The sequence below is a fragment of the Lissotriton vulgaris genome, chromosome 7 (assembly GCF_964263255.1).
Source record: "Lissotriton vulgaris chromosome 7, aLisVul1.2, whole genome shotgun sequence".
NCBI lineage: Eukaryota > Metazoa > Chordata > Amphibia > Caudata > Salamandridae > Lissotriton > Lissotriton vulgaris.
The window spans coordinates 1,193,393,276-1,193,420,825 of NC_141695.1; the positions used below are offsets into that span (position 1 = coordinate 1,193,393,276).

The following is a 27,550-nucleotide window of genomic DNA, read 5'->3' on the forward strand; positions in this document are numbered from 1 at the left end:
GACCACCATACTAAATCAGCCTGTAAACCCTGATCACTTATTTGGGCCTGAGGTGGACACCACCTTAGAAAAGATCAAAAAGGACACTGAAACTGCGAAGTCTATGGGGGCTCTCCAGTCGCAGCAGTTCAAGGGTGGTTCTTTTCGTCGCTCAAGCAATAGAGGAGTTTCCAGAGGCCAGCTGTCCCAGCAAACACGGTACAATAAAGGTGGCGCACAAACCACATACACCAAACAAGTTAGAGGTGGATATCTTGGGAACAGCGCCAAGGGCAGAGGTCGTGGAAACAACAGCTCCCGATCCTCCGCCGCTAACAAACAGTGACGCCTTGTCACTGCCCCCCGACCATACAACACCAGTCGGGGGGAGACTCCAACAGTTCCTGCCGGTCTGGAAGTACATCACCACAGACAGGTGGGTCACAAAGCATATCCAGTACGGTTATTGTCTGGAGTTAACATCCACTCCACCCAACATACCCCCAAGACACCGTCCTATGTCCACAGAGCATTTGCACTTATTGCAGTAGGAGGTACTCGTCATGCTGCAAAAAGGGGCAATCGAGCTCGTGCCTGTGGAAGAAAGAAGCACAGGAGTGTACTCACTATACTTCTTGATTCCAAAAAAGGACGGGTCCCTCAGACCCATACTGGACTTCAGACCCCTCAACCAGTACATTCTATCAGAACACTTTCACATGCTAGCATTGCAGCAGGTTCTACCGTTGCTCAGTCAGGGAGATTTCCTCGCAACATTAGATCTGAAGGATGCATACTTTCATATTCCGCCACACCCGTCACACAGAAAAGACCTCCGGTTCACCATTCAGAATCAACATTACCAATTCAAAGTCCTCCCTTTCGGAATGACGACGGCACCCAGAGTGTTTACAAAGTGCCTGGCGACGGCGGCAGCACACCTTCGGAGACGGAACATCCACGTCTACCCTTATCTGGACGACTGGCTTATCCAAGCAAAGTCAGCCCAGCAGTGTGCCGCCCACATGTACCACACCATTCACCTTCTTCACGATCTGGGATTCTCACTGAATTACCCAAAGTCCCACCTTCAGCCCGCCCACGTACGGCAGTATCTGGGCGCGACAATAGACACTCTGGCAGCCAAAGCACAGCCAAATTCAGTGAGGATCAACAGCATGCAATTGCTGATACAGAAATTCAGACCGCAACACTCGCTTCAGGCACGAGTGTTCATGCAGTTGATAGGCATGATGGCCTCCTTCATCTTCATAGTCCCACACGCGAGACTACACATGCGTCCGCTTCAGGAGTGCTTATCACGTCAGTGGAATCAGGCTTACGGACAGTTGAAAGACCTAGTGTTGGTAACCGGTCGTGCGTACAACTCTCTGCATTGGTGGAATCCACAAAACCTTTGCAAGGGATGACAGTTCCCGGAGCCTGTGCCACAGATCATTCTGACAACGGACGCATCTCTCCAGGGTTGGGGAGCTCATGTACTCCACTACACAGTGCAGGGACTATGGACAACGCAGCAAAAGAAGATGCACATCAACCTTCTAGAGCTGATGGCTATCTTCATGGCGATGAAAGCATTCAAGGTACATCTGTGCAACAAGGTCGTGTTGATCTGGATGGACAACATGACGGCCATGTACTACATTCAGAAGCAGGGAGGAACACACTCTCCACAGTTGTCTCATCTGGCTCAGAGCATGTGGAAGTGGGCCATTCAGAGGAACATCTTCCTCATGGTGGAACACCTCCCAAGCAAGGACAATCAGATGGCGGACCTGCTCAGCAGGTACAGCCACCAAATGCACGAGTGGGAAATACATCCATCAGTACTCCACCCGTACTTCCAGCAGTGGGGTCATCCAGAGATAGACCTGTTCGCCACAAAGGAAAACACCAAATGCCAAAGCTTTGCCGCCAGGTTCCCACAGTCGCAGGGCAATGCGATATGGATGAACTGGTCAGGCATATTTGCGTACGCTTTTCCCCCAGCACCTCTAATACCGCTGGTGGCACCCAAGCTGAAGCAACATTCGATGACACTCATCCTGGTTGCTCCGACGTGTGCACGCCAACCATGGTACACCACGTTTCTAGAACTTTCTGTGGTACCGCATCAAAGGCTGCACCTCGCACCCAGGCTTTTGACGCAGAGCCATGGCGACATTCAGCACCCAGATCCGCAACAGCTCAACCTGGTGATCTGGCTCCTGAGGTCTTAGAATTTGGCTACCTCAACTTGCCTCCAGACTGTATGGATATCATAAGGTAGGCGAGGAAGCCCACCACTAGAGCATGCTATGCAGCAAAATGGAAGCGGTTTGTCATTTATTGTGCAGACCACATCATCAACCCGCTAGACGCGTCTACTCGGAACATCATTTGTTATCTATTACATCTATACAAATGCAATCTGGCCTATGTTTCCATTCGTATACATTTGTCCGCAATAGCAGCTTATCTACAAAACAGGCAGCATCTCTCTCTTTTCAGAGTGCCTGCCATTAAAGCTTTTCTGGAAGGACTCAAACGAGTCATTCCTCCCCGGACCCCACCAGCTCCTGAATGGAACCTAAATGTGGTTCTCACCGGACTGATGGGTCCACCTTTTGAGCCTCTACATTCCTGCGAGATTCAGTTCTTGACGTGGAAAGTGGCTTTCCTGATAGCAATTACATCACTGCGACGCGTTAGTGAACTCCAGGCACTAACTATCCAAGAGCCATGTATACAAATTCACTCCAACATGGTGGTGCTTCGCACTAACCCTAAATTTCTTCCTAAGGTAGTTTCACAGTTCCATATCAATCAGACTATAGAACTGCCTGTTTTCTTCCAAAATCCTGAGTCGGTGGCGGAGAGGATGCTCCACACACTAGACGTCAAAAGGGCTTTCATGTACTACATTGATAGGACCAAGGATTTTCGGAAAACAAAACAGCTGTTTAATGCCTTTTCGCCACAACACAAAGGCAACCCCATTTCCAAAGCAGGTATAGCCGGGTGGTCATTAAGTGCATTCAAATTTGCTATCAAAAGGCCAAGCGCACTTTAACGGTCCCCCCTCGGGCCGACTCCACCCGAAAGTTGGGGGCCTCTATGGCTTTCCTTGGAAATATTATTTAGAAGACATATGTAGAGCAGCCACATGGACTACTACACACACATTCACAAAAGACTACTGTGTAGATGTGCACTCCAAACAGCAGGCAGCTGTAGGGCAGGCTGTTCTAAAAACACTTTTTCAAACTGCTGCAGCTGGCACAGGCAGCCGCCGTTAATGGAGGGACTGCTATGTATTCTATGCACAGATGTGAATTCAGCAACCCACATGCCTCGAACCGAATATGCTACTTACCAGTATGCATCTGTTCTTGGTATGTAGGGCTGCTGACATTCATATCGCCCGCCCTCCTCCCCGGCGCCTGTAGCGGCTGCAGCACTCATAATTACTCTTAGCATGGTCATCACCCACAGTGTTACACTCCATCTTTGCCACAATGGCTAAAAACAATCTGGGGATGGAGTCGATGCCCATGCACACTGTAGTCCAGGGGAGGAGCCACCTATTTCGTGATACTTCGAAGACTCTTCCAGGACAACAATGTGCGATCATCCGGACCCAACACTAGGCGGCGATCTATGCACAGATATGAATGTGAGCAGCCCTACATGCCAAGAACAGATGCATACTGGTAAGTAGCATATTCGCTAAAGAGTTGAGGAGTCATCATTCTGTTTGAGAAGAGTCTGGGACGTAGCAACCTTCAGCAAACAAATTTCGCGCCAACGTTCTGACTCCTTAACTTGAGGATCTATCAAAGTGTGGTACATGTCAGAGTACCCCCTTCTACATACCAATGGGTGAAGGAAAATGAAGATTGCTTCAGGTACTCTGGTGTTTATTCCATCCTAGTGCTTGGACTGGTATTCGGATCGAGTCGTTGTCCGTTTTCTCTTCTTCTTTTATGATTGTTGTACAGTATTCCCGTTTGAACTAGCATTGCTGCTGACTTATCAAATCAGCGGTGGCTTTTTCCAATGAGCCCGCAATCCACCTGGAAAAAAAATCTTTTCTGCCCTGAGGAAGCCCATAATGGGCGAAACGCGTTGGCTGTTTCGTGCTGTTTCACTGATCATCGTACTTTGAGTTTCTTAGCTGTTTTATCTTCGTGTCAAGAGAAACCGATTGAAATGGGTCTTTTTTTACATTCATGAAGAACATGTGTCTTAATTTGTCAACTTGATATATTACATTTAACAAATGTTTTGGTTGCCTCTCCATTCGCTTGTTATGTGTTTATCTAATTATAGTTCCGTGGCAGTGGACTAGGGAGATGGGCAGCTTTTTACTGTTTTCTGACTGTGTATAGTAGTGTATGGTTAGGTTGTGCAACATTCAATTCCTTACTGCCATCCTTTTGCTGTGTCCTACTTGATCAGGTTAGGGGATGCTCCCTGCCCAAAGGGAGGGGACATACAAAGGCTGTAGTCACCCTAAAAGGCAAGTAGACCATTTGCTACCAATTACCAGTACCTGTAACACCCCTAAATTCAGTATTTGGGGGCACCCCTGAACCTTGATCCTCAGATTCCTGCAACCTACAAGCTGACACTGTGCAGTAAAGCTTGAAGAAGACAGCTGACTTGGCCCCAGGAAAGAAGATGACGCCTGCCCTGTGGCCAGTGACTTCCGAGAAACCCAGGAGGGCTGCCACTCATCAAAAAAGACCGGATTTCCAGATGACCGCACCAGTCCTGTCCAGAAAATTCCAACTTTCAGGACTCTGGATCCAGACGGATCCGCGACCCGTGCCTAGTCAGCATCCGACGCTCATGGCCCGAGTGGCACACCTGCCCAGTGAAGTCTCCCCAGCTATCCGGATTTTGACTCCCATCGGTGGCTGGCCGCTCCTGGACCCCACAACCTCTACACGAAGGGTCCCCCTGACAGCGACTGGCTCTGGTAAAGAAAATCTGACACCAAAAGGCCCTCTGCATCCTCAGCCCCGACCTTGGGGAACACAGCCGACAGTGTCCAGACCTTCTCCTGCACCCCAACTTACCTGTGCAGCCGGTGGTCACCTTCGTCCAGCCTTTTGGTGCAAGCCTGCAGCCTCTGTGTGTGACTGAGACTATCCTTTGCAAAGTATTAGGTCCCCGGCGCTGATTTTCACCCTGCACCCGACCACCCTTGTGCCGCTGGTGGTGAAGCTTTGATGCTACCTTGTGGGCCACTGTGCCTGCTTTTACCCCTGGGTTCTGTGCCCTGAAACCACGGGTACGTACCTGTAAACCGCACCTCTTGTGGGTGTCCCCAGTCTCCATTGACTAACATTGGGCCCAGTGACCTCTGCACCTGGCCGACCCAGTGCAGCTGCTGGTGCAGTACCTACCTTAAACTTACCCTTGCCCAGTGTCAGTCTAACCCCTGAAGACTGGAAGAGTAAGTCATGTACATACCTGCCAATGCATATAACTGTTTTCATTCCTTAGGATTGCATTGCATTTCTCCTGTTCCATTTACCTGTCTATCTCTCACAACTGCTAAGTCTGCTACTTTTTTGATTGACAACACAAAATTATTTCTCATACCGTAATGTGTTGCTATTGCCTTTGAAAGACCATTCCTACTGCATTTATGAAAATATTACCACTTTTGTAACTGTTACATACCTGCATCTGAGTTCCTCTTGGTTCTAAAATAAAATAACAAAGTAATAACTTTTTATACAAAACAATTGGTCTTGGATTCAGTCTGAGTGTGTGTAAACATTTCTTGCCTGAGTGTGTACAACAAAATGCTTAACACAGCCCTCTGATAAACCTAACTGCTCGACAACACTACCACAGAGCTTTTAGTATTATCTACTTAAGCCTCTGGAGATCCACTGGGCTCTGTGCTCACTATACCTTATTTTGTATTGGTATATACAGAGCCAGCTTCCTACAGTGGGCCACTGCAACAAAAACCAAAGTTTCCTTTAGTGAGGTCTAAGAGCAGGTCTGTAAGGTGAGGTTGAAAGGAGGCACAAGGAGCAATCACCGGGTTGGGCATGGTAGTACATGGGATTAAGAAGTGGCAGATGCAGAACTGGAATGGAATCCTGCCACCAGCAGAACTGGTTTCAGAGTAAATCTTTGAACTGTGAAACTTTGTATTGGCTCAAAGGAAAAGGGAGCAGTCCTATGAGTGGGAACATGGTGTGTCGTGGGAAGGAGAGGAATACGGGCAGGAAAACATGTGAGTTGGGACATAAACACGGATACAGACTTCTGCAGGGAAAACAGTTCGAGCAGGAAGAAGATGTAAGTAATGGACAAGCTGGGAAGTAGATTTGGCAATGCAGTCTAAAAATGGTTGATATTGTGCGAGATGGAAAGAGACATTGCTTTGGCAGTTCTTGAAGGGGGAAGTAGTGTGAGGTGGGAAGGAGAGAGGAAGGAAGACATTCTGTCCTGGAGAGAAAGAACATGGCTTGAGCTTGGCAGGTGCAGCCCAGAAGTGGAACACAGAGTAAGAACAAATAGCTGGTGAGAAACATTGTGTGCTTGAGGAGAAGATGCAAGCACAATTACAGATGGGTGAACATTGTGTGATATGAGAAGTTATTGAAGAAACTGCAATCACGTTATAAACAATTTTGTGCACATAGATGTTTATACATAATAACCTAACCAATACATCATTTTTGTAATAACTTGGGACAAATCTCAATTATTCACTCTGCATTCTGCTCAAATGGAAATGGTTTGAAGTGTGTGGGGGAGGATAGGGAGTAAGGAGCTCAAAAGATGAAGCAGTATAAGGCTATACAATCTTGATTAGCTACATGAAACCTTGGCTGCATTTACCTCTTTAGTTGCCTGCTTGTGGCCAAACAAAGTTTCAGTCAGTCAGTCAAAAGCTTTTATTATCGGTAAAAAAACCATAAAAAGACATATGTACATAATTACAGATAAAAATACACAATTACAACTAAAAATTATGAAGTTTCAAACATCATGCCAGCCAATCAAAGGAGCGCTGAAGCAATAAAACTCAATTTAGAATTCAGTCACCTTTTATCCTGTTGTCTGATTTACCCTTTATGAACCAGACTTTTGTCTTGTCAAGTGCAATAAAGACACCGTAAAGACAATCATTTTCTTTTTAACTTGCTGCAATTGTTGTCTTCACCACATTATGTGAAAAGACTTGAATTGTATTACTTTTTGTTTCCTCTCAGCTGCATTGGTCTGCTCCACCACCACTAACCTGCTAATTTAAGTATCACTTCTGGCACTCTTAGCTGCTTGTAGGGTGTCATGGAGTTATGCCTTCTAGAAGGGAAACATCGGTTACATCGTGGTGTTCACACTGCAATACCTTTACAACGTGGGGATTACAACGCAAGTCATTACAGTGACTTGCGTTGGATGGCGCTCTAAGCTAAGGAATAGTATGATTTACTATTCCAACACCTTCCCTACTGTAACGTAGCCTGGAGTTGGAATAGTAAATCATTCTATTCCTAAGACCAGCGCACTCAAGCGCAAGTCTTTTTATCGACTTGCGTTGTAAGGCCTACGTTGGGAAGATATCGCGGTGTGAACACCGCAATGTAACATCGTATATTCCATCTAGAAAGGTCCCTGGATGGGGTACCTAACTTTTTTCTAGTGGGCGCCCAATCCAAAGTTAAAACCTCTGTTTAAGCTATGGAGATACCACCTCTCTTAGTTGTTTTGTGTGGGGTTTGACCATTTCTTGTTTTGGACAACTGGGACCAATCTTCAAAGCTAGGTTTATTCACATAGATTACTAGAAAATACATGAGGCATCACTGATCACAGAATTTACACTGCAGCGGTTAGAGGGCAGAGAAAAGTGTGTAAATAAATGTGCTAAACTGACTTGATAACAAAAAGGCCTCCACTCCTGATTTCACTACCAGTCGTAATGATGGCCTTTGACCCTAGTATTAAGACTAGTAGGAGTAACTGCCTGTGATTCTAATATCAATAGTAGCAGTGATGGTGGCCTCTGTTCCCAGTTGTCTGATCTACAAAGCTAGATTTATTCACACAGATTACACAAAATAGACTTGAGGAATCATCTATCAAAGAATTTGTTTTCAATAGAGAGATTCAAAGGCATAGAAAAGCGGAAAAAGGAAATGTTAGATTTTGATTGGTTAGCTCAAAGGATTGTTTGCTTGGTTGGTGTTGGTGATAAGGGGGGCAAGTCCTCCAAGCATCCCCATTAATTTACACGGTAATTCATTGTGATTCTGTCTTCCAAAGAGAGTCTGCCCCAAACCATTTTCCTGTGGAAACAGTTTGCTTTTGTTTCTTTCATTTAAAAAGGGCGAAATAAGTAATGTAGTATCCAAACTGTCATTCCAAGATAAATCATGAAATGTGGCCATATACTAGGCATTGTTTTATGAACGGAAAGGGCTATTCACTGTTTAGAAATGTATTGAAGATGCTCATTATAGATAACTGGTGTTACAGATTGTTATTTTAGAAGTAGCAACATTTCTCTGTTATTGACGGTTTCTCTTTATCTTCTGTTCTTCTCAGATTAGGGTACAAATGAGTGGATACCCCACAGGCTCAACGTCGCTCCCATCCACTCCTGGGGATGAGGGCCCTCCTGCTCTAGTAAAGGAGGAGGAAATACCGGAGGTGAAGAATGAGAACAAAGACTCATGTGCCAAAGAAAAAGAGGAGCCTGCTCCTCGTGAGTGCAAGAAGGAGGAAGAGGATATTAAGCGTGAACCTGAGAGGCCTAAGGGACGAGACCGGGAGCGGGAGAATGATAAAGACAAAGAAGGAGGAAGGGAGAGGGACAGAGAGAGAGATCGGGATCAGCATCGTGAGAGAGACCGTGATAGAGAGAGGGATAGAGACAGAGACAAGGACCGAGATAGGGAAAAAGAGAGGGAAAAGGACAGGGATAAAGATCGGGAAAAAGACAGAGATAAAGATCGGGAAAAGGACCGGGAAAAGGACCGGGAAAAGGACCGGGAGAAGGACCGGGAGAAGGACAGGGAAAAAGAACGAGATAAAGATCGGGAAAAGGACCGAGATAAAGATAGGGAGAAAGATCGGGAGAAAGATCGAGAGAAGGACCGGGACAAAGATCGAGAGAAGGACCGGGACAAAGATCGAGAGAAGGACCGGGACAAAGATCGAGAGAAGGACCGGGACAAAGATCGAGAGAAGGACCGGGATAAAGACCGAGAGAAGGACCGGGATAAAGACCGAGAGAAGGACAGAGAGAAAGACCGGGATAAAGACAGAGAGAAGGAACGGGAAAAAGACAGAGAGAAGGACAGGGAAAAAGAACGGGAGAAGGAAAGAGATAAGGACAGGGATAAGGACCGGGACAGAGACCGGGACAAAGACAAACCGAAGACTGAAGAGTCCAAGAAGAAGGATTCTGATGTGTTGAAACAGCTGCGGTCGGAGTTAAAGTGAGTAGGGAAACTCATATATTCCAGTAGCTCGCTTTTTGTGGTGTTAAATGAGAACAGAGTTTTGATACTTTGAGGTACATCTAAAAAATCATAAAAGGCTCCCACTCCTAACTGTCGCACTGGGTTAATTGTGTGTTTGAATAGTAAAGTCCTGTCACCAAAACATGCATGGTGGGTCTGTAATTCAGGTCTCACTTTAAGATACATGTAAATCACCAATCATTTCAAATGGGGATACCAGAATTTCTGAAGTATCTCATTTCAGGTGCTGAGTGCCACTGTGGAGTTTGATGATGGACAAGCCATAGGTCACGCCATTGATTTCATTTTGGTGCACTTTTACAGTGCTGAATGACACAGGTTCCTGTACCCCTCAATATTCCCATCACTGAATGTTACATTATGTTTCTGTGGACACATAAATCCACACATACATAAAGGTGACTAGGGTTCAGTAGTAGATTTCATATTGGGAGGTATAATGAATTTAATTGACCGACATGTTAAGCTGCAGAGGATCCCCAGGCGCAAGAGTAACATTGCTGTGCAGGGACCTTCCTTAGTTCTGTTCTTTTTCTCTGTTTCTTCCCACAGAAAGGCCCAGGAGAGCCAGAAGGAGATGAAATTGCTGCTGGACATGTATAAATCTGCCCCCAAAGAGCAAAGGGACAAGGTGCAGCTGATGGCAGCTGAGAAAAAAACTAAGGCTGAGGTGAGCAAAGCCAACCCCTAAACCCAAGGACTGGGGGCTCAGAAACTGCTTGAAAACCCCATACTTAATGAGTGCCGAGCTCCTTTCTCACACCACCAAGCAAGACCGGTTGGAGCATAGCTCCTCCTAAAACAGTCAAGATCAGCAATCCTCAAAACCCCCCCACCACAAACTACACACCCCAAAAAATATATCGCCAAGACCTGCAGAGACCTGGGAAGGAGTAATCTTCTCATAAGTAATGCAATGATACTGAACCTCCTTTAAAAGTATGATTCACGAAAGTTCAGGGAAGAACCAGCAGGGCACCAACATTTGCTTCCTAAAAAAGTATTGAATATTTGTTTTCAGGGAGAAAAGTTCTCCCTAAAAGCAACAAGCATGAACATTCAATTCATCTTGTTGACATACTTACCTGGTGACTACTTTTTTCACAGTCTAGCCCACTGTCTCCTGTTTTGTAATTGGAGTCTAATGTTTTGAAATGTTTTTTGCAACTTTACCACTTTGGGGTTTTTAAATGTGGTCAACACTGTTATTTCATTATTGGACAGTCTGAAATGATAATGGCCTCTGATCTGGATTCCAATACCAGCAGAGATGATGTCCTCTGTTCCTAATACCTTCACCAGCAGTGATGATTGCTTCTGATCCTAATACACCTGCAGCAATGAAAGCATCGTATCTTATCCGACTATTAATACCCCCAGTGATGATGTCTTTGGATTTTCATTCCATTGCCAGCATTGATGTTGGCTTCCACTCCTGGTACTGAAGCATTAATGTGGTGGTGCTGGTGAAGTATCGCCTGCAAGAGAAACTACGCCACCCAGGTGGACAGAAGATGATCCCTCTCGGGATGTAAGCATAGCTAAATAGGTGAAGGATGCACTGTTAAGAGTTTCTGCAACTAGTTTGAGTTGCTTTCCCTCATATGTCCCCAACTTTATAATTAGCTAATCCACTGCAGAAGAATTTCTCTTAACCATAGTCTTTGGCTTGTATGCATTTGCTGACACTGACAGTAGATGTACAGACATAAGCCTTCTGTCATTGTAATATATTAGGTTTTTTGGGGCTAGGTAGCATTACTATCAAACCTAATTGCTATATACGTAACTGTATTTATTGACTGTATTGGCTTACAGAGTTTTGTTAAGGATGATGGCCTCCTCGAGTTTCTTGGTTACAAGACCACTAAAGGGATTCCCTTATGACTGAATGATGCAGGTTAGAAGCATCTGGGAGCATCAGATCACATAATTTGCTGTAATAATGAACTTCTTTTGAGGTTATGGATGTTCTCGTGTCAGTCACAGGCAGGTTAAATAGTGTCACTCCTTTCACAAAGATGATGATTAGTCAGTTTGGATGTCCTCACAGAACAAAGTTGTTTTCTATAGAGCAGTTGATTGATATCAGCCAATTAGATTTAAAGCATCACTCTACTGCTATCCAGCTATTGAACACCAAACTCTCAAATAGTGGGGACATTTTTATTGCCGAACCTAAATTACAACTAACTCTCGGATTATTATTCAGTTTGCCATTACACAGAAAACACAAAAAGGAAGCCATTCTTTATCATGCAATATTCGTTATTCTCACCATCTCTAATGTGCATAATAACCAGAATTGTTATCGTGATCAAACATGAAATTAATTTAAACAGAGGGCACATGACTATTGCAAACATTAAGTCTTATGCAGCCAAATGAAATTTGTGTTGGCAAAGTACATTTTACCGAAAACATCACCCTAAACCAGCTTTACAAAGCTGAAAATTAAAACCAGAAATTATCCATGTAGGAAGCTGGATCTGTATATACTATACAAAAGTGAGGTATATTGTGCACAGAGTCCAGTGGAACCCCAAAGTTTGGCAGAGGTAAAGTTAGATAGCACCTCACTCTCTATTTGTGGTAGTGTGGTCGAGCACTAAGGCAGTATCAGAGGACAGTGTTAAGCATTTGTTGTACACATTCGGTCAGCAAATGAATTCACATACTCAAAGACTGAACTTCACACCAATTGTTTTTGTATAAAAATATTCTTTTAGTTATTTTATTTTCTAGAACCAAGCAAGCGTGGTACAGGTAAGCAATAAATATTTTACTGCAGTAATGCAATTAAAATACTGTTTGAATGATAATTGTATATGCACTTTGGTTTGATTTACAGAATGGATGCAGAGAAATGCAATACTTAGTAAATGCAGTACATTGACTTGAATAGGCTTTTTAGTAAAATAGGAGTTACGTAACTTTTAAGATTACTAGGCTTACACAGAATAGTATACCTAGATACTACTCTGGGACATTTCCTGAAAACAGGTAAGTAAAATAGTTTTTGTTAGATTATGCAATTTTAAAGAATTTCTTTAGTTTCTCAAACTCCAAACTTTTCACAGAAAAACAGTCAATGTTATACTATGGAGGAAAATAGTGTTATCGGTTTTGAGGTAAGTATTTGGTAGTGTGAGTTGAGGTTCTGGGGGTAGACTCAGGGGTCCCCTATGGTCAAGGATGCACTCTAGTTACATCCTCAGCGGCACTAGGGCGGCTGAGTGCAGAGTGTTGAGGCCCAATGTTAGGGATAGGGGGCTTCCGGTTGGTGGCTTCTGGCAAGCAGGCCACTTGGTTGTGAGAGCAAAGCTCCTGGACTTTAGCTCAGGGCAAATAGGGAAACAAAGGAGCACCAAAGGTGCACCCTCAGCGGCACTAGGGCGGCCGGGTGCAGGGTGCTGTTTCGACTTCTGGCTCCCTGTTATTTTCAGTGAGGATCCTCCGGTTTGCAAAGGCATTGCAGGCTTGGGGACGAAGGTCTCCTGGGTGCGACCACCGCTTCAAGAGTTAAGTTGGGAAGTTAGGGGGTTGGTTAAGCACCGTCGGTTTGGGCACATAATGCAATGCGGCGTCGGGTGCAGGGGTGCCTTTTGGGGTTGGATCTTCTTATGAGCTCCTGGTTGCGGTTGGGAAGACCTTCTTGATTTAGGCTGCAGGCGCCAGCTTGATGCAGGTCTGGGGTCGCCGGATCTCAGGTCAGGATCGCTGGGGGGGACCTCCCTGCGGTTTTTGCCCACTCGAGCTAGGGCAGTGGATGACGGGTGCAGAGTGGTGTGGTTTCCAGCTGGGCACAGAGGTTGCAGATAAACAAATCCGGTGTTCACAGGTGACAAAGTCTTTGGGGTTGAAGGCAGGCAGGTCCTCTGGGGTTTTCGAGGTTGCTGGCTGCAGGACACACCAGGATTTTCGAGGTTGCTGGCTGCAGGACCTACCGTCCTTCTTCTTCTTGTAGTTTCTTCTTGTCTGAGGAAGCAAGGTTCAGTGGTGCCCCTAATTACTAGATTTAGGGGCGTTACAGGTAACTAAAAGGTAGGGACCAATGGTTCTCTTCTCTGGGGTGAGTACACCCCCTATTATGCCACCTTCCAGTGGGACGGGGGCATTAAACTGTCCCTGGTTGGCTGAGTCCCCCATCTTCAAGATGGCGTGAACTGAGAGTTGTGCTTCACCTCGCCTCCCCACCTGAGGGGTGGAGTTGGCAGAGGTGGGCACACCTCTCTTCCACAATTGTTTTTCCCCCGCTGGTTCTCCCGCCCAAAGTGGGGGTCGGAACCAGTCGGACCGGTTGCTGAGAGCAGCAAGTGGCCTGGGGAAGCTCACAAAGACTGCAAGCCTTTGGAGCTTCCCTTTCGTGAACCCTGTACATCCTGGGGAGGATGCTTAGCACCTCGTCCCAGGATGTGCATTGTTTCAGGCACCAGAGAGCAGCAGACTCTCGACCCAGAGGTCCAGAAACAGGTGTGGTAGTGGCCACTCAGCCTGGACACTAGTGGTAGGTTAGTTTTCAGGGGGCATCTCTAAGATTCCTTCTGTGTGCATTTTTCATTAAATCCCGCACTGGCATCAGTGTGGGGTTAAAGTGCTGAGAAGTTTGATACCAAACTTCTAAATTTTCAGTGTAGCCATTATGGTGCTGTGGAGTTCGTAATGACAAACTCCCAGCACAATATACTCTTAATGGCAGCACTGCACTTACAATGTCTTAGACACTGTAGGGGTACAGGGCTCATGCACCTTTACCCTCACCACTGGTATGGTGCACCCAGCTAGATGGGTGACCGACCTATGCCAGGGCAGTGGGTTGTAGGCATGGCACACAGAGATGTGTGCCATGTTGATTCTTCACTTAGTTCTGCACCAAAACACGCAGCCTGCAGGGCAGTGTGTGAGTGTAGTGGTACAGGACCTCTAAGAGTGGCACAATAAGTCCTGCAGCCCTTAGAGACCTTCTCTGGTCACAGTGCCCTGGGTACCAGTGGTGCCATTTACCAGGGGCTGGCCTGTGGCCAGAGATGCCAATTGGGTTTAGGCTTCAATGCAGTTGTAGGGAAAGAACATAGGCCCTGGCACACTCAGTCAAAGTGCATCGGCAATTCAGCAAAAAGTGGGGGCAACCATGCAGAAAGAGGGCACTTTCTCACAATCCAGATGCACTAAAGTGTTAGCAGTTTGAAAACTGCCGTTGCCACTTTAAGGAATGATAAAGCTGCCCGTCTTACCATACCGTGCAGAGGTAGTCAGAACTTCATTTTTTACTGCTCGTTTCACTCGATGTCCTAGAATTAATTCTTGGTTTTCAAGTATTTCTAAAGGTAAGCACTCTTTTTCTCCTGGGATGTTTGAGGTATTTCACTCATCTGACTTCTTTAGTATGAGCCTGGTTTCTTTTCACAGATGCCCTTGTTTAGTGCGAAAAAGTCATAAAAGGACAAGCGTAAAGTTTGTCTAATCTGCCTTCTTAACTGTAACACCATTATGAGGTGTAACATCGATTTAGAGATTAAAGAGGTACAGATGATGAATGCTTCCAGGTTAATCAGAAAAAATTATAAAATGACTTGTGCTGTCTGAGTCTTTTAGAAGTTTCTGAATAATATGAGCATGGATTTGGTTGTAAAGTCCGATGGGAGGAAGTTCCAGAAGGTAGTGACGCATCAGAAAAAGTTTGGGTCAATAATAGTAAAGTCTTACATTTAGGTTTAGAGTTTCTTGAAATGGTTTTCCACCAAACCAATGACTCCAAACTGCCATCACAGCTCAGCTTTTCAGAGAAGGGAAGCATTTTCAGCCATCTCCCGTAGTGGCACAAAAACAAAAGACAGCTGGATGTTAAATATCATACAGAATGCACCTCGACCACAAAGGAAGCTTCAGTGCATGCATGACTAAATTAGACCGCCTCACTCCTTACAGTATGGAAACAAAAGTAAAAGGAACAAATGAAGGACGGAATGCCGAACAATGCAAACATTCGCCCCCAGTCACAAAGATCTGGGTTTAATCCATTGTTCTTTAGCTCACCACTCCACCTGAGTTTGGACCTAGCCATATGCAAATCAGTCTTGACCCTGCTCCTCATGGGAACAGTCCAGCCCAAACTTCCAAGCCATATCTTCCCTGGACTGGAAACAAGCATCCTGTGACCTGTTTCAGGGCATCACCCCATATCCGGTAGGTTAAGGCTAGCTTGAATCACGTGGCGCAGTGAGCACGGGACCCACATATGGGCATACCCTTCCCACTTAAGGCAACAAAAGGAACAAATGATGGACTGAACAATGTAAACATTCACACCCAGTCACAAAGATCTGGGTGTAATCCATCGTTCTTTTGCTCACCACGCCTCCCGAGTTTGGACCCAGCCGTATGCAAATCAGTCTTGACCCTGCTCCTCATGGGAACAGTCCTTCCCGAACTGCCAAGCCTGGTCCACCCTGACTGGGGGTGAGTGGTTGAAAAGTTTCAGCACTCTGTCCATCATCTTGTTGTGCTTGCTATGTTTGTCCTAAGTGACCATGGGTATGCCCAGTCATGGGTCCCTTGTGCGCTATGCCACTCAATTCAAGCTAGCCTGGCTGATGAGGGGTGATGGCTTGAAACCAGTCCCATGATGCTTGTTTCCGGTCCAGGGAGGACCTGCCCTGGCAATTCGGGCTGGGCTGTTTCCATGAGGAACAGGGTCGACTGATTTGCATACGGCTGAGTCCAGACTGGGGTGGCATAGTGAGCAAAAGAACGATGGATTAAAACCAAATCTTTTGACTAGGGGCAAGTGGTTGAAAAGTTTCAGCACTTCAACCATCATCTTGTGTTTACGTACAGTACGAAAACCTGAGCTCACAAAATAACTGCATGAACATCCTTAAGGAAGTAAATCCTCTTTCTACTAGAACTTCCTGTGCATTCAATTGGAACTGGTTCTGTGCCTGGAGTCACTGCTTGCCATAAGAAATGGTGAGCAAAACACAGTCCCTTGGTTCTCTTGAGTCATCTAATGTATTCTTTAAAGAGGTCACACAGTTAATGATGTCAATATAGATCTCAAAACCTCTAGATGACATTATCAAACAGACATACTAGAATACCTATTGTTGGGGATTGTTAGTGATGCAGGACTGGCATAAACTTTTTTTTAATATACTCCCAGTTGGCCCCTTCCAAAATAACTCATGAAAACTCATCTTTCCGTTCTTTCGAAATACATTTTCAACATGTATATAAATCCTTTGTTTTCATAGTTCTTCCCGATACTTTCTGTGGTACGCAGAAATCTCTTTACATCCTAGGTGTGAAAAATGAGCCAAGGTACGATCTTGACAAAACCAAAGAGATTAGAGAAATTAAGAAACTGTCAATTATTTAGATATTTGTACAGATTTAGCTACATAGTATCAATCCTAAGGCAGGTTAGCCTTATGTGTTTTCACATTCAATCAGGAGGCCAGCAGCCCTCTTTAGGGTAGGCCAAGATCCCATTGCAGCAGTATGATCTTCCGAGGGAAACTCTACATAATGAACTTTGTAGAGCAGTCAGCTGGAGATCAGTTCCTAAGTTTCACCCAAACACTGCTGCCTGAATTCTGACTCCAGACACACAGTTGATCAGTTGTTTAGCCACTGTCCCACTCACACAATCCCTATCAGCCTCTCCGCAAAAACATCCTTAGCATGTGCTGTAACTCTAGAGATGGACAGCAGTGTCCCAGAGTATAGGTTGTATACAATCTGTGGCAATAATAGCTATAAATTTTGTTCTCAACAATTTATATGCATTGTCATAATACAGATTAAAGTTGAACACTAAAAAAGAAAGTCAAAATACCAAACAATGCGCAAGTCAATACAGACACTCCATGGGCTAGGGAAAATACATGGTTGCACTTTGGCACAGGCGTCTGTCTCGCCTTAAGTTCAGACCCTGTTACTCCTGTGAGCGATGACAGTTCCTTTTGCTTGCTGCACTTCAGCCCTGTCCGAACAAGTTTCCTATGTCCACTCATGTTATCCTTGATCAGATAACCTCAGACAAAGATGGGTTATGTCCTGTCAGAGCTGTGACCGCATTCTGCCCTGACCCGATGTAAAGGGCAACCCCCCTCGAACTTGTCTTACTCCTAAGTGACAAGAGTTGACCTTTATAAGGGAAGTGGTCGGACATTAAGAGAAAGGAGAGAAATTAAAAACTCTATTGGCTCTACAAGTTGCACAAACTCTACTGTAAGTATAGCTCAAAGTTAACTCAGCGGGGATGCGGAACAGGATGCCCCCAGGTTTCAGTCTGGACTGAAGGCGGTGGCTAGCTGGTTGACAGGTAACTGTCTCCAGCTTAATGCCACAAAAACAGAGGTTATGGTTGTCGGGAAGGGAGTGGAGCTTTGGGGCGATCAGTGGTGGCCTTCGGAGCTGGGCCCCACTCCGACCCCGGTGTCGGAGGTAAAGAATCTAGGGGTCTGGTTAGACGCTGGTCTCACGTTCATTGCGCACACCAAAAAAATCGCAGCCTGCTGCTTTGGACTCTTAAGAGGTTTAAGGCCAGTGCTTAAATTCTTCGACGCCCCTACCAGACAGCTTGTAGTCCAGGCAACCATCATCTCCCGTCTGGACTACGCAAGCTCTTTGCTGGCTGGGGCTAACCAGGCTGAGTTAACCCGTCTGCAGCGGGTGCAAAACGCCGCGGCGAGAGCCATTGTCGGCCTACCTAGGTTTTGCCCGGTGGCTAATGTCCTCCGCTCCCTGCACTGGCTTCCGGTAAGGAAGCGTATTCTTTTTAAGGTCTGGTGTTTGACCTTCAAAATCCTAAGAGGCATAGGCCCTGAGATTTTGGCCAACTCTATCTCTTTCTATGTCCCCACCCGCAACCTCCGATCTCAAGGTCAGGCCCTTGCTGTTGTCCCCAGATTTAGGCTCAGCCGGATGGGGGGTCGCTCCTTCAGGGTGAAAGCTGCGTTAATCTGGAACACCCTCCCAGTTGAAATCCCGCTGCTTGAGGACCTGTTGTCTTTACGTAGAGCCATCAAGACCTTCCTGTTTTAGCCTTCCTTCTGAGGTATTATCTCCCTGTTGTGTTATGTTGCTTCGTGTCTCTGCGCCGGGATGCTCCTTCGCTGGAGTCGCTGTGCGCATAATAAATTGTTATAACATAACATAACATAACATAACAGAATGTAGTGTTTGAGGCATGTGGGCTGCTGAGCTCATATCTGTGCATAGATCGCCGCCTAGTGTTGGGTCCGGATGATTGCACATTGTTTTCCTGGAAGAGTTTTCGAAGTATCACGAGATAGGTGGCTCCTCCCCTGGACTAGAGTGTGCATGGGCATCCTCTCCATCCCGATTGTTTTTTTCCGCCATTGGGTTCGGATGTATATTTACTAACTCAAGTTCGGAATCGACAGAAAACTTTCTTTTTGGCCAAAAGGCCTATAGGTATCTTCGGTATTGTCTTTGCGATCGGTGCCGAGTACTCGTTCCAGCTCAATTCTCGAGCCGGGCGTCAAGGAATAGCAGCATGGCTATTCAGCTCCAAAGGCCCGGTCGAAGCCAGAGCCCTTATCGACGATCGAAATGGAACGGAGCCCATTCAAGAGGTGTCCCGTTTGCAACTCCAAGTATCCTCACATCGACGTCCACCCGGTGTGCAACAAGTGCCTGTCCCCGGATCACGATGAAGCCAGCTGTATGGCTTGTTCTCGGTTCCGGTCCAAGAAAACTCTTCGCCTTCGAAGCGCGGCGTGGAAGGAAGCCCAGCAGACAGCACCTGACCCGGTGAACATCTTCGATGCCGAAGACGATGAAGGGGTCGAGCAGGACGTTCAAGAGATCCAGTCGGATCCTGCGTCGGAGGTTAACTCCACTTATGACGCAGAAGATGAGGAGATGGTCCAACATGACGAAGTCGTCGACTAGGTAGGAGACGACAATGAGGCCTTTGGGGCCATAGAAGATAGCTTGAGCGAGGAGCTAGGCCCGCCCGCTGGTTTGGGGGCCGACACTGAAACACTCGATAAGGCTCAGGTCGAGGGATCGCCACAAGGCCTTACCCAAGTTCAAACAAGTGGTTCTACAGCCTCGCTTCAAGGCCCGGCTACGGACATTTCTAAAGAGCCATCGGTCGATCGATCGAAATCGAAACCATCAACATCGGTGACCACAAAACCGAAAGCACCGGAAACCAAATCGAAACTGAAAGTGCAAGTAACTTTGATCGGATCGAAGGCTTCTGGACCGGTGGCTTCGACGCAACAAAAGAGTGCTATCGACCCGGAGAGGTCGCTAAAAAGTGTCGAGCCGAAATCCGGGGCACCGAAGAAAAAGGTCATGGACATCGACCCAAAGAGGTCGGCGCCGAAGACCGTTGACACAAGCGCAGGACGCTACCGATCCTAAGCGTTGACTCGACAAAGCGAAAGTTGGCAAGGACATTGAGCACAAAACACACCGTGACTCTAAAGATCCCGTCGAGTCAACATAACCATCCGCCTCTTTCTCGAAGCAAGTCTCGGACTCGATGCAGCGCATAAAGGAAAAGTCTATAGCTGTTAGACCGAAGGCCGCTCCACCCCCAAAAACAGTCAGCAAGACTCCAAAGGCGTCGGCACCGATAAAGTTTATACTGAGGCCACCAGTAATGCCAAAGGCGTTCGCCCCATACAAGGGCGTCGACCGGGCCAAGAAGGTGTCTGTGGGAAAAAAGCCAACAACTACTGAAGAGGCCACAAAGCATCGACAGCCTCTCCAGGAAGACCAACCGAGGCAATTCATCGACGCTGAAACTGGTAAACTTTCCATTCGCAAGCGAAAGATCGTCCCAGAACAGCCAATGGAGTCGTACAAGATTCCATTAAAGAAAAAGAGGGATTCAGCAACGTCACCTCTTCTGTCTGAACCTCTGCAACCATATGGACAAGAGTCTGGTTTTTCTTCACCCACACATTCAGATGCGGATGTAGAAGATGCTTACAATGAGGAATATAATTATCCTATCGACACTGATCCAGAAGACCACAATGAACCCTGGACAGACGATGTTGACCCAGGGGAGCCACGAACTGCCCCTGACAGCAATGTCTATGCTGTTAAGATATCACCAACAGAAGACACAGCTGCGTTCAACGCACTTATTGAGAGGGCAGCAAAAAATCACGATGTCCAACTCCATACTGACCCTATTGAGGAGGATTTAATATTTGACACCTTCTCAACCTCTGAGAGAACTGTCAAAATTCTACCCATGCTAAAAGGTGTCCTGAAACACGCTGGGGACATCTTTAAGGAGACCACAAGGGCCAGAGTGGTAAACCCCAGGATTGAGAAGAAATACAAGCCAGCACCTGGGGACCCTACGTATATCAAGGGACAGTTGCCATTGGACTCGCTAGTTGTTTCCAATGCTCGTAAGAGAGCGAACTCGCAAACCACGGGTGATGCTCCTCCCCCTGACAAGGAGTCCAAAGTGCTAGAAGCCTCAGGGAAAAGGGTGGCGGCTCAAGCGGCCAATGTCTGGCGAATCTCCAACACATAGGCACTCTTAGCCAGATACGACAGGGCTCATTATGATACACTTGAAACCCTGTTACAACACTTGCCAGATGAGTACAAAGAGGCAGCAGAAATGCTAATTCAGGAAGGAAAACTTATTTCCAATGTGTCTATTAAATGTGCACTAGACGTAGCAGACACTGCGGCCAGGGCGATTAATACAAGCGTTATGTTACGTAGACACGCCTGGCTGAGAATTTCCGGCTTCAAGCCTGAAATACAAACCACCATACTCAATCAACCAGTTAACCCTGATCACTTATTTGGCCCAGAAGTGGACACCACCTTGGAAAAAATTAAAAAGGACACAGAGACTGCAAAGTCTATGGGAGCTCTTCAGTCCCAGCAGTTCAGGGGTGGTTCTTTTTGTCGCTCCAACAATAGAGGAGCTTCCAGAGGCCAAGTGTCCCAGCAGGCACAGTATAGTAAGGGAGGCACGCAGACCACCTACAACAAGACCAATCGGGGTGGCTACCATGGAAACGGCACCAAGGGCAGAGGTCGTGGAAACAACAAATCCCGATCCTCCGCCACCAACAAACAGTGACGTCTTGTCACTGCCCCCCGACCATACAACACTGGTCGGGGGGAGACTACAACAGTTCCTGTCAGTCTGGAAATCCATCACCACAGACAGGTGGGTGAGACAGCTTATCCAGCAAGGTTATTGTCTGGAGTTAACATCCACTCCACCCAACATACCCCCAAGACACCGACCTATGTCCGCAGAGCATATACAATTATTACAGCAGGAGGTAGTCAGCATGCTGCAAAAAGGAGCCATAGAGCTCGTGCCTGTGGAACAAAGAGGTACAGGGGTGTACTTGCTGTACTTCTTGATCCCAAAAAAGGACGGGTCCCTCAGACCCATACTGGACCTCAGGCCCCTAAACGAGTACATCCTGTCAGAACACTTTCATATGCTCACATTACAGCAGGTTCTACCATTGCTCAGTCAAGGAGATTTCCTCGCAACACTAGATCTAAAGGATGCATATTTCCATATACCAGTACACCCGTCCCACAGAAAATATCTCAGATTTACCTTTCAGGATCAACATTATCAGTTCAAAGTTCTCCCCTTCGGAGTAACAACAGCACCCAGGGTGTTTACCAAGTGCCTAGCGACAGTGGTTGCGCACCTACAGAGACAAAATATTCACGTCAACCCTTATCTGGGCGACTGGCTTGTCCAAGCAAGGTCGGCCCAGCAATGTGCCACCCACATGTCCCACACCATTCACCTACTTCACAGCCTGGGATTTTCACGGAATTATCCGAAGTCCCACCTTCAGCCCGCCCACGTATGGCAGTACTTGGGCGCGACAATAAACACTCTGGCAGCCAAAGCACAGCCAAATTCAGTGAGGATCAACAGCATTCAATTGCTGATACAAAAATTCCGACTACAACACTCGCTTCCAGCACAAGTGTTCATGCAGTTGATAGGCATGATGGCCTCCTGCATCTTCATAGTCCCGCACGCGAGACTACACATGCGTCCGCTTCAGGAGTGCTTAGCACGTCAGTGGAATCAGGCTCAAGGACAATTAAAAGACCTAGTGTTGGTGACCGGTCGCGTATACAACTCTCTGCATTGGTGAACTCCACAAAACCTTTACAGGGGCCGACCGTTCCAAGAGCCTGTACCACAGATAATACTGACAACGGACGCATCTCTCCAGGGATGGGGAGCTCATGTACTCCAATACACAGTGCAGGGACTATGGACAATACAGCAAAGGAAGATGCACATCAACCTTCTGGAACTGATGGCAATCTTCATGGCGATGAAAGCATTCAAGGTACATTGGTGCAACAAAGTGGTGTTGATCCGGACGGACAACATGACTGCCATGTACTACATACAGAAGCAGGGAGGCACACACTCTCCGCAGTTGTCTCATCTGGCTCAGAGCATGTGGAAGTGGGCCATTCAGAGAAACATCTTCCTCATGGCAGAACACCTCCCAGGCAAGGACAATCAGATGGCGAACCTGCTCAGCAGGCACAGCCACCAAATGCACGAGTGGGAGATACATCCATCAGTACTCCGTCCGTACTTCCTGAAGTGGGGTCATCCAGAGATAGACATATTCGCCACGAAGGAAAACGCAAAATGCCAAAGCTTTGCCGGCAGGTTCCCACACCCACAGTCGCAGGGAAATGCGATATGGTTGAACTGGTCAGGCAAATTTGCGTACGCTTTTCCACCAGCACCGCTAATACCGCTAGTGGGACGCAAACTGAAGCTATGACTCTCATCCTGGTTGCTCCAACGTGGGCACGCCAGCCATGGTGCACCACGTTTCTAGAACTCTCTGTGGTACTGCATCAAAGACTGCACCTCACACCCAGACTCTTGACGCAGAACCATGGCGACATTCAGCATCCAGATCCGCAACAGCTCAACCTGGCGATCTGGCTCCTGAGGTCTTAGAATTTGGCTACCTCAACCTGCCTCCTGACTGTATGGATATCATAAAGGAGGCAAGGAGGCCCACTACTAGAGCATGCTATGCAGCCAAATGGAAGCGTTTCGTCATTTATTGTACCAATAATGACATTAATCCGCTAGATGCATCTACTCAAAACATCATCTGTTATCTATTACATCTATACAAATGCAATCTGGCCTACGCTTCTATACGTATACATTTATCCGCAATAGCAGCTTATCTCCAAAACAGACGGCATCTCTCACTTTTCAGAGTACCTGCCATCAAAGCTTTTCTGGAAGGACTCATACGAGTTATTCCTCCCAGACACCCACCAGCACCTGTATGGGACCTAAATGTGGTCCTTACCAGACTGATGGATCCACCTTTTGAGCCTCTCCACTCATGCGAGATACAATTCTTAACGTGGAAAGTGGCTTTTCTAATAGCAATTACATCGCTACGAAGAGTTAGTGAACTTAAAGCACTAACTATCCAAGAGCCATTCATACAGATTCACTCCAACAGGGTGGTACTGTGCACTACCCCTAAGTTTCTGCCTAAGGTGGTTTCACAGTTCCATATAAATCAAACTATAGAACTGCCAGTGTTCTTCCAGAATCCAGATTCAGTGTCAGAAAGAATGCTCCACACACTAGATGTCAAAAGAGCTCTCATGTACTACATTGATAGGACAAAGGATTTCAGGAAGACTAAACAACTGTTTGTTGCCTTCTCACCACAACACAAAGGCAACGCCATTTCAAAAGCAGGTTTAGCCAGGTGGATCGTTAAGTGCATACAAATTTGCTATCAAAAGGCTAAGCGCACATTAACAATTCCCCCAAGAGCCCACTCAACACGAAAGTTAGGGGCATCCATGGCTTTTCTGGGTAACATTCCTATAGAGGAAATCTGTAGAGCAGCCACATGGTCTACCATACACACATTTACTAAACACTACTGCGTAGATGTGCACTCCAAACAGCAGGCAGCTGTAGGACAGGCTGTTCTAAAAACACTTTTTCAGACTGCTGCAGCTGGCACAGGCAGCCGCCGCTAATGGAGGGACTGCTATGTATTCTATGCACAGATATGAATTCAGCAGCCCACATGCCTCGAACCGAATATGCTACTTTCCAGTATGCATCTGTTCTTGGCATGTAGGGCTGCTGACATTCATATCGCCCGCCCTCCTCCCCGGCGCCTGCAGCACTCGGGATTACTCTTAGCATGGTCATCACTTACAGTACTACACTCCATCTCTGCCACAATGGCGAAAAATAATCTGGGGATGGAGAGGATGCCCATGCGCACTGTAGTCCAGGGGAGGAGCCACCTATCTCGTGATACTTCGAAAACTCTTCCAGGACAACAATGTGCAATCATCCGGACCCAACACTAGGCGGCGATCTATGCACAGATATGAATGTCAGCAGCCCTACATGCCAAGAACAGATGCATACTGGTAAGTAACATATTTGAATCAGAGCACAGTGGTAACGAAGATACGCCTTCTAAATAAAATTGTTGCATTTGTTTCCACTGCGTTCTTCTTGCCTCTCTGCATGTTCTCTGTATACAGTGTTTATTTTACTGTGTACAGTATAGCAGCACATTGTGATCTGCAACGTTTGGTTCCATTTGCTGCAAATTTTTACTTTTCCCTCGACTACAACCTCTACTTCCCATGTGTGTTTGTATTTCGCCATGACATGCAGAGTACAGCCCATACTGAGGTTTCCCTGTTACCTGGATTTGTGTTTACTGATCCAAAAGCTGCAGGGCTCTACCCAGTGTCATTGATGCAGTCATTTACATTAACAAGAATCGACTATGTCCATATTAAAACAAAACAGGCACATAGTGTAAAATTGAACAGGTTCTCATCATCAATGTTGCTAGCTTATGAATTTAAGGCCTTTCTTTCTTCCACCTTTCCATAGGTAGAAGAGCTGCGATCGAGAATACGTGACTTGGAGGAGAAGGAGAAACGAGAGAGCAAAAAGATGGCAGATGAGGATGCACTGCGCAAGATCAAGGTAGCAGAGGAGCAGATAGACCATCTGCAGAAGAAGTTAGGCGCCACTAAACAGGTACGAAGGCCATGAAGAGGGCAGGAAGACTAAGATTGCAAAATGGGGAGGTAATGATGCAGGGTTTTGAAGAAGGCATAGTGAGCTCAGGCTAGTATAATAGGCGCAATGGTATGCAGATGTCATGGTGTATGTGCTAAGAGGCCTCCTGTGGGCTATGGGTGCTGGAAAAAAGTTACTTAGCTGTACACTGTGGTTCTCCAGTATTAAAATCTTTCTTAGATTCTCATGCTTGAATCTTCCCCATCGTCATGGTGGGAGTCCCACAATACTTAACTAAGAAGTACTACTAGAAGTACATTAGAAAGCATTGAGAAAGATAGTACACTTGTAAACCAATCCACATCATTAGAATAGAACCAAACTTCAACCAGTTAGAAACAAGCCTCAGACCCCCGTCTCCCCTGCAGAGCCACCATACCTCAGATTTTGAGCATAAGTGTGACTAAGAGAATAGTGTATGAGGCATAATATGGCAAGCCTAAGCGGAGAGGTGGGCGGACTGCAGGTGAATCTATAAAATACTTCAATAGTGGAGAACCACAGTTTACAGGTACGCAACTTGTTTTTTCTCCAGTATTAAATCTTTTATAGATTCACATGCTTCAATCAGATTAGCTAGCAGTAATAATGTTAAAACGAAAGCGATTAGGCGAAGACACTTAACGAGACACACATTTTTAAGGAAAAACATTCTGTAAAACATTTTACAATATAGAATCAATTTTGAAAATATATCATTACAATCTCTCTGAACTAGTATTATAGGTATAGAGAAAAAATATAAGAAAGAAGCTTTACCTTACAGAAACAGATGTCTGAAGACTGCCTGTCCTACTGCTGCTTCCTTCTTCCATGTCGAGTCCAAGCAGTAGTGCTTGGTTAATGTATGAACATTTGACCATGTTGCTCCTCTGCAGATATCAGGAAACCACACACCAGCAAATAGGGCTGTAGAAGTTGCCATCCTTCTTGTGGAGTGTGCTGCATCATTTGTGGAAAGAGTCTTCCAGCTTTTTCGTGGCAAAAAGAGATAGCTGGCGATATCCATCAAACAATACTGCTCCTTGAGAGAGCACATCCTATTCTTGGGGGAGCAAAAGAGATAAAAAGCTGTTCCGTCTTTCGGAAATTCTTGATTCTATGAATGTATAATTTTAAGCAACGTTTTATGTCCAGAGAGTGCACATCCCTTTCTGCAGGAGACAAAGGGGTTTTAAAGTATGTTGCAATACAAAAGGGGATGATGGACGGAGCGTTTGAGCAAATCAAACACTCACCCCCAGTCAACTGATCTTGGTTTAATCCATCACCATTCTTTAGCTCTCTCAGCCACCCCAGTTCAGACATGACCATATGCAAATCAGTCTGACCCTGTGCCTCATGGGAACAGTCCAGCCCGAACTGCCAAGCCATGTCTTCCCTGGACCGGAAACAAGCATCCTGGGACCGGTTTCGGATTCATAATCCTCATCAGCCAGGCTATCTTGAAACCAGTGGCCAAGTCAGCAAGGGACTCACGTCCGAGCATACCCTGCCAATTTAGGGCGAACAAAGCGATACAAAAGGGGATGTTGGACGGAGCATTTGAGCAAATCAAACACTCACCCCCAGTCAACTGATCTGGGTTTAAGCCATCACCATTCTTTAGTATGTTGCCAAGATTATAGGTTTATTTAGGTGAAATGAAGTTGGAACTTTAGGTATAAAGCGTGGGTTTGTTCTTAACACCACCTTGTCTTCCTTAAACTGTAGAAATGTTTCTGAAACTGTGACAGCCTAAATTTCACTGACTCTCCTGGCCGATGTGAGGGCCAACAAGAGCGCTGTTTTCAATTAGAGATATTTCATTTCTGCTTTATCGATCGACTCAAAAGGTGGCTTCATGAGTCGAGTGAGAACCGTATTTAACTGTCAAGTCACTGCAGGACGTTTTATTGGTGGGGAAACCCTGAAA

At 46.2% G+C, this 27,550-nt stretch overlaps 1 protein-coding gene across 2 annotated transcripts in view; it reads left to right on the forward strand.

Annotated features, from left to right (window-relative positions):
• Nucleotides 1-27,550, forward strand: part of RNF40 (ring finger protein 40) — a 244,231-nt gene that overhangs the window by 102,671 nt on the left and 114,010 nt on the right. For both annotated transcript variants that reach the window (XM_086931679.1, XM_086931680.1), the window contains exons 13-15: nt 8,566-9,461; nt 10,059-10,176; nt 25,444-25,593. In XM_086931679.1, the coding sequence (XP_086787805.1) occupies nt 8,566-9,461; nt 10,059-10,176; nt 25,444-25,593 (1,164 nt within the window). The remainder of the gene's footprint in view (nt 1-8,565; nt 9,462-10,058; nt 10,177-25,443; nt 25,594-27,550) is intronic.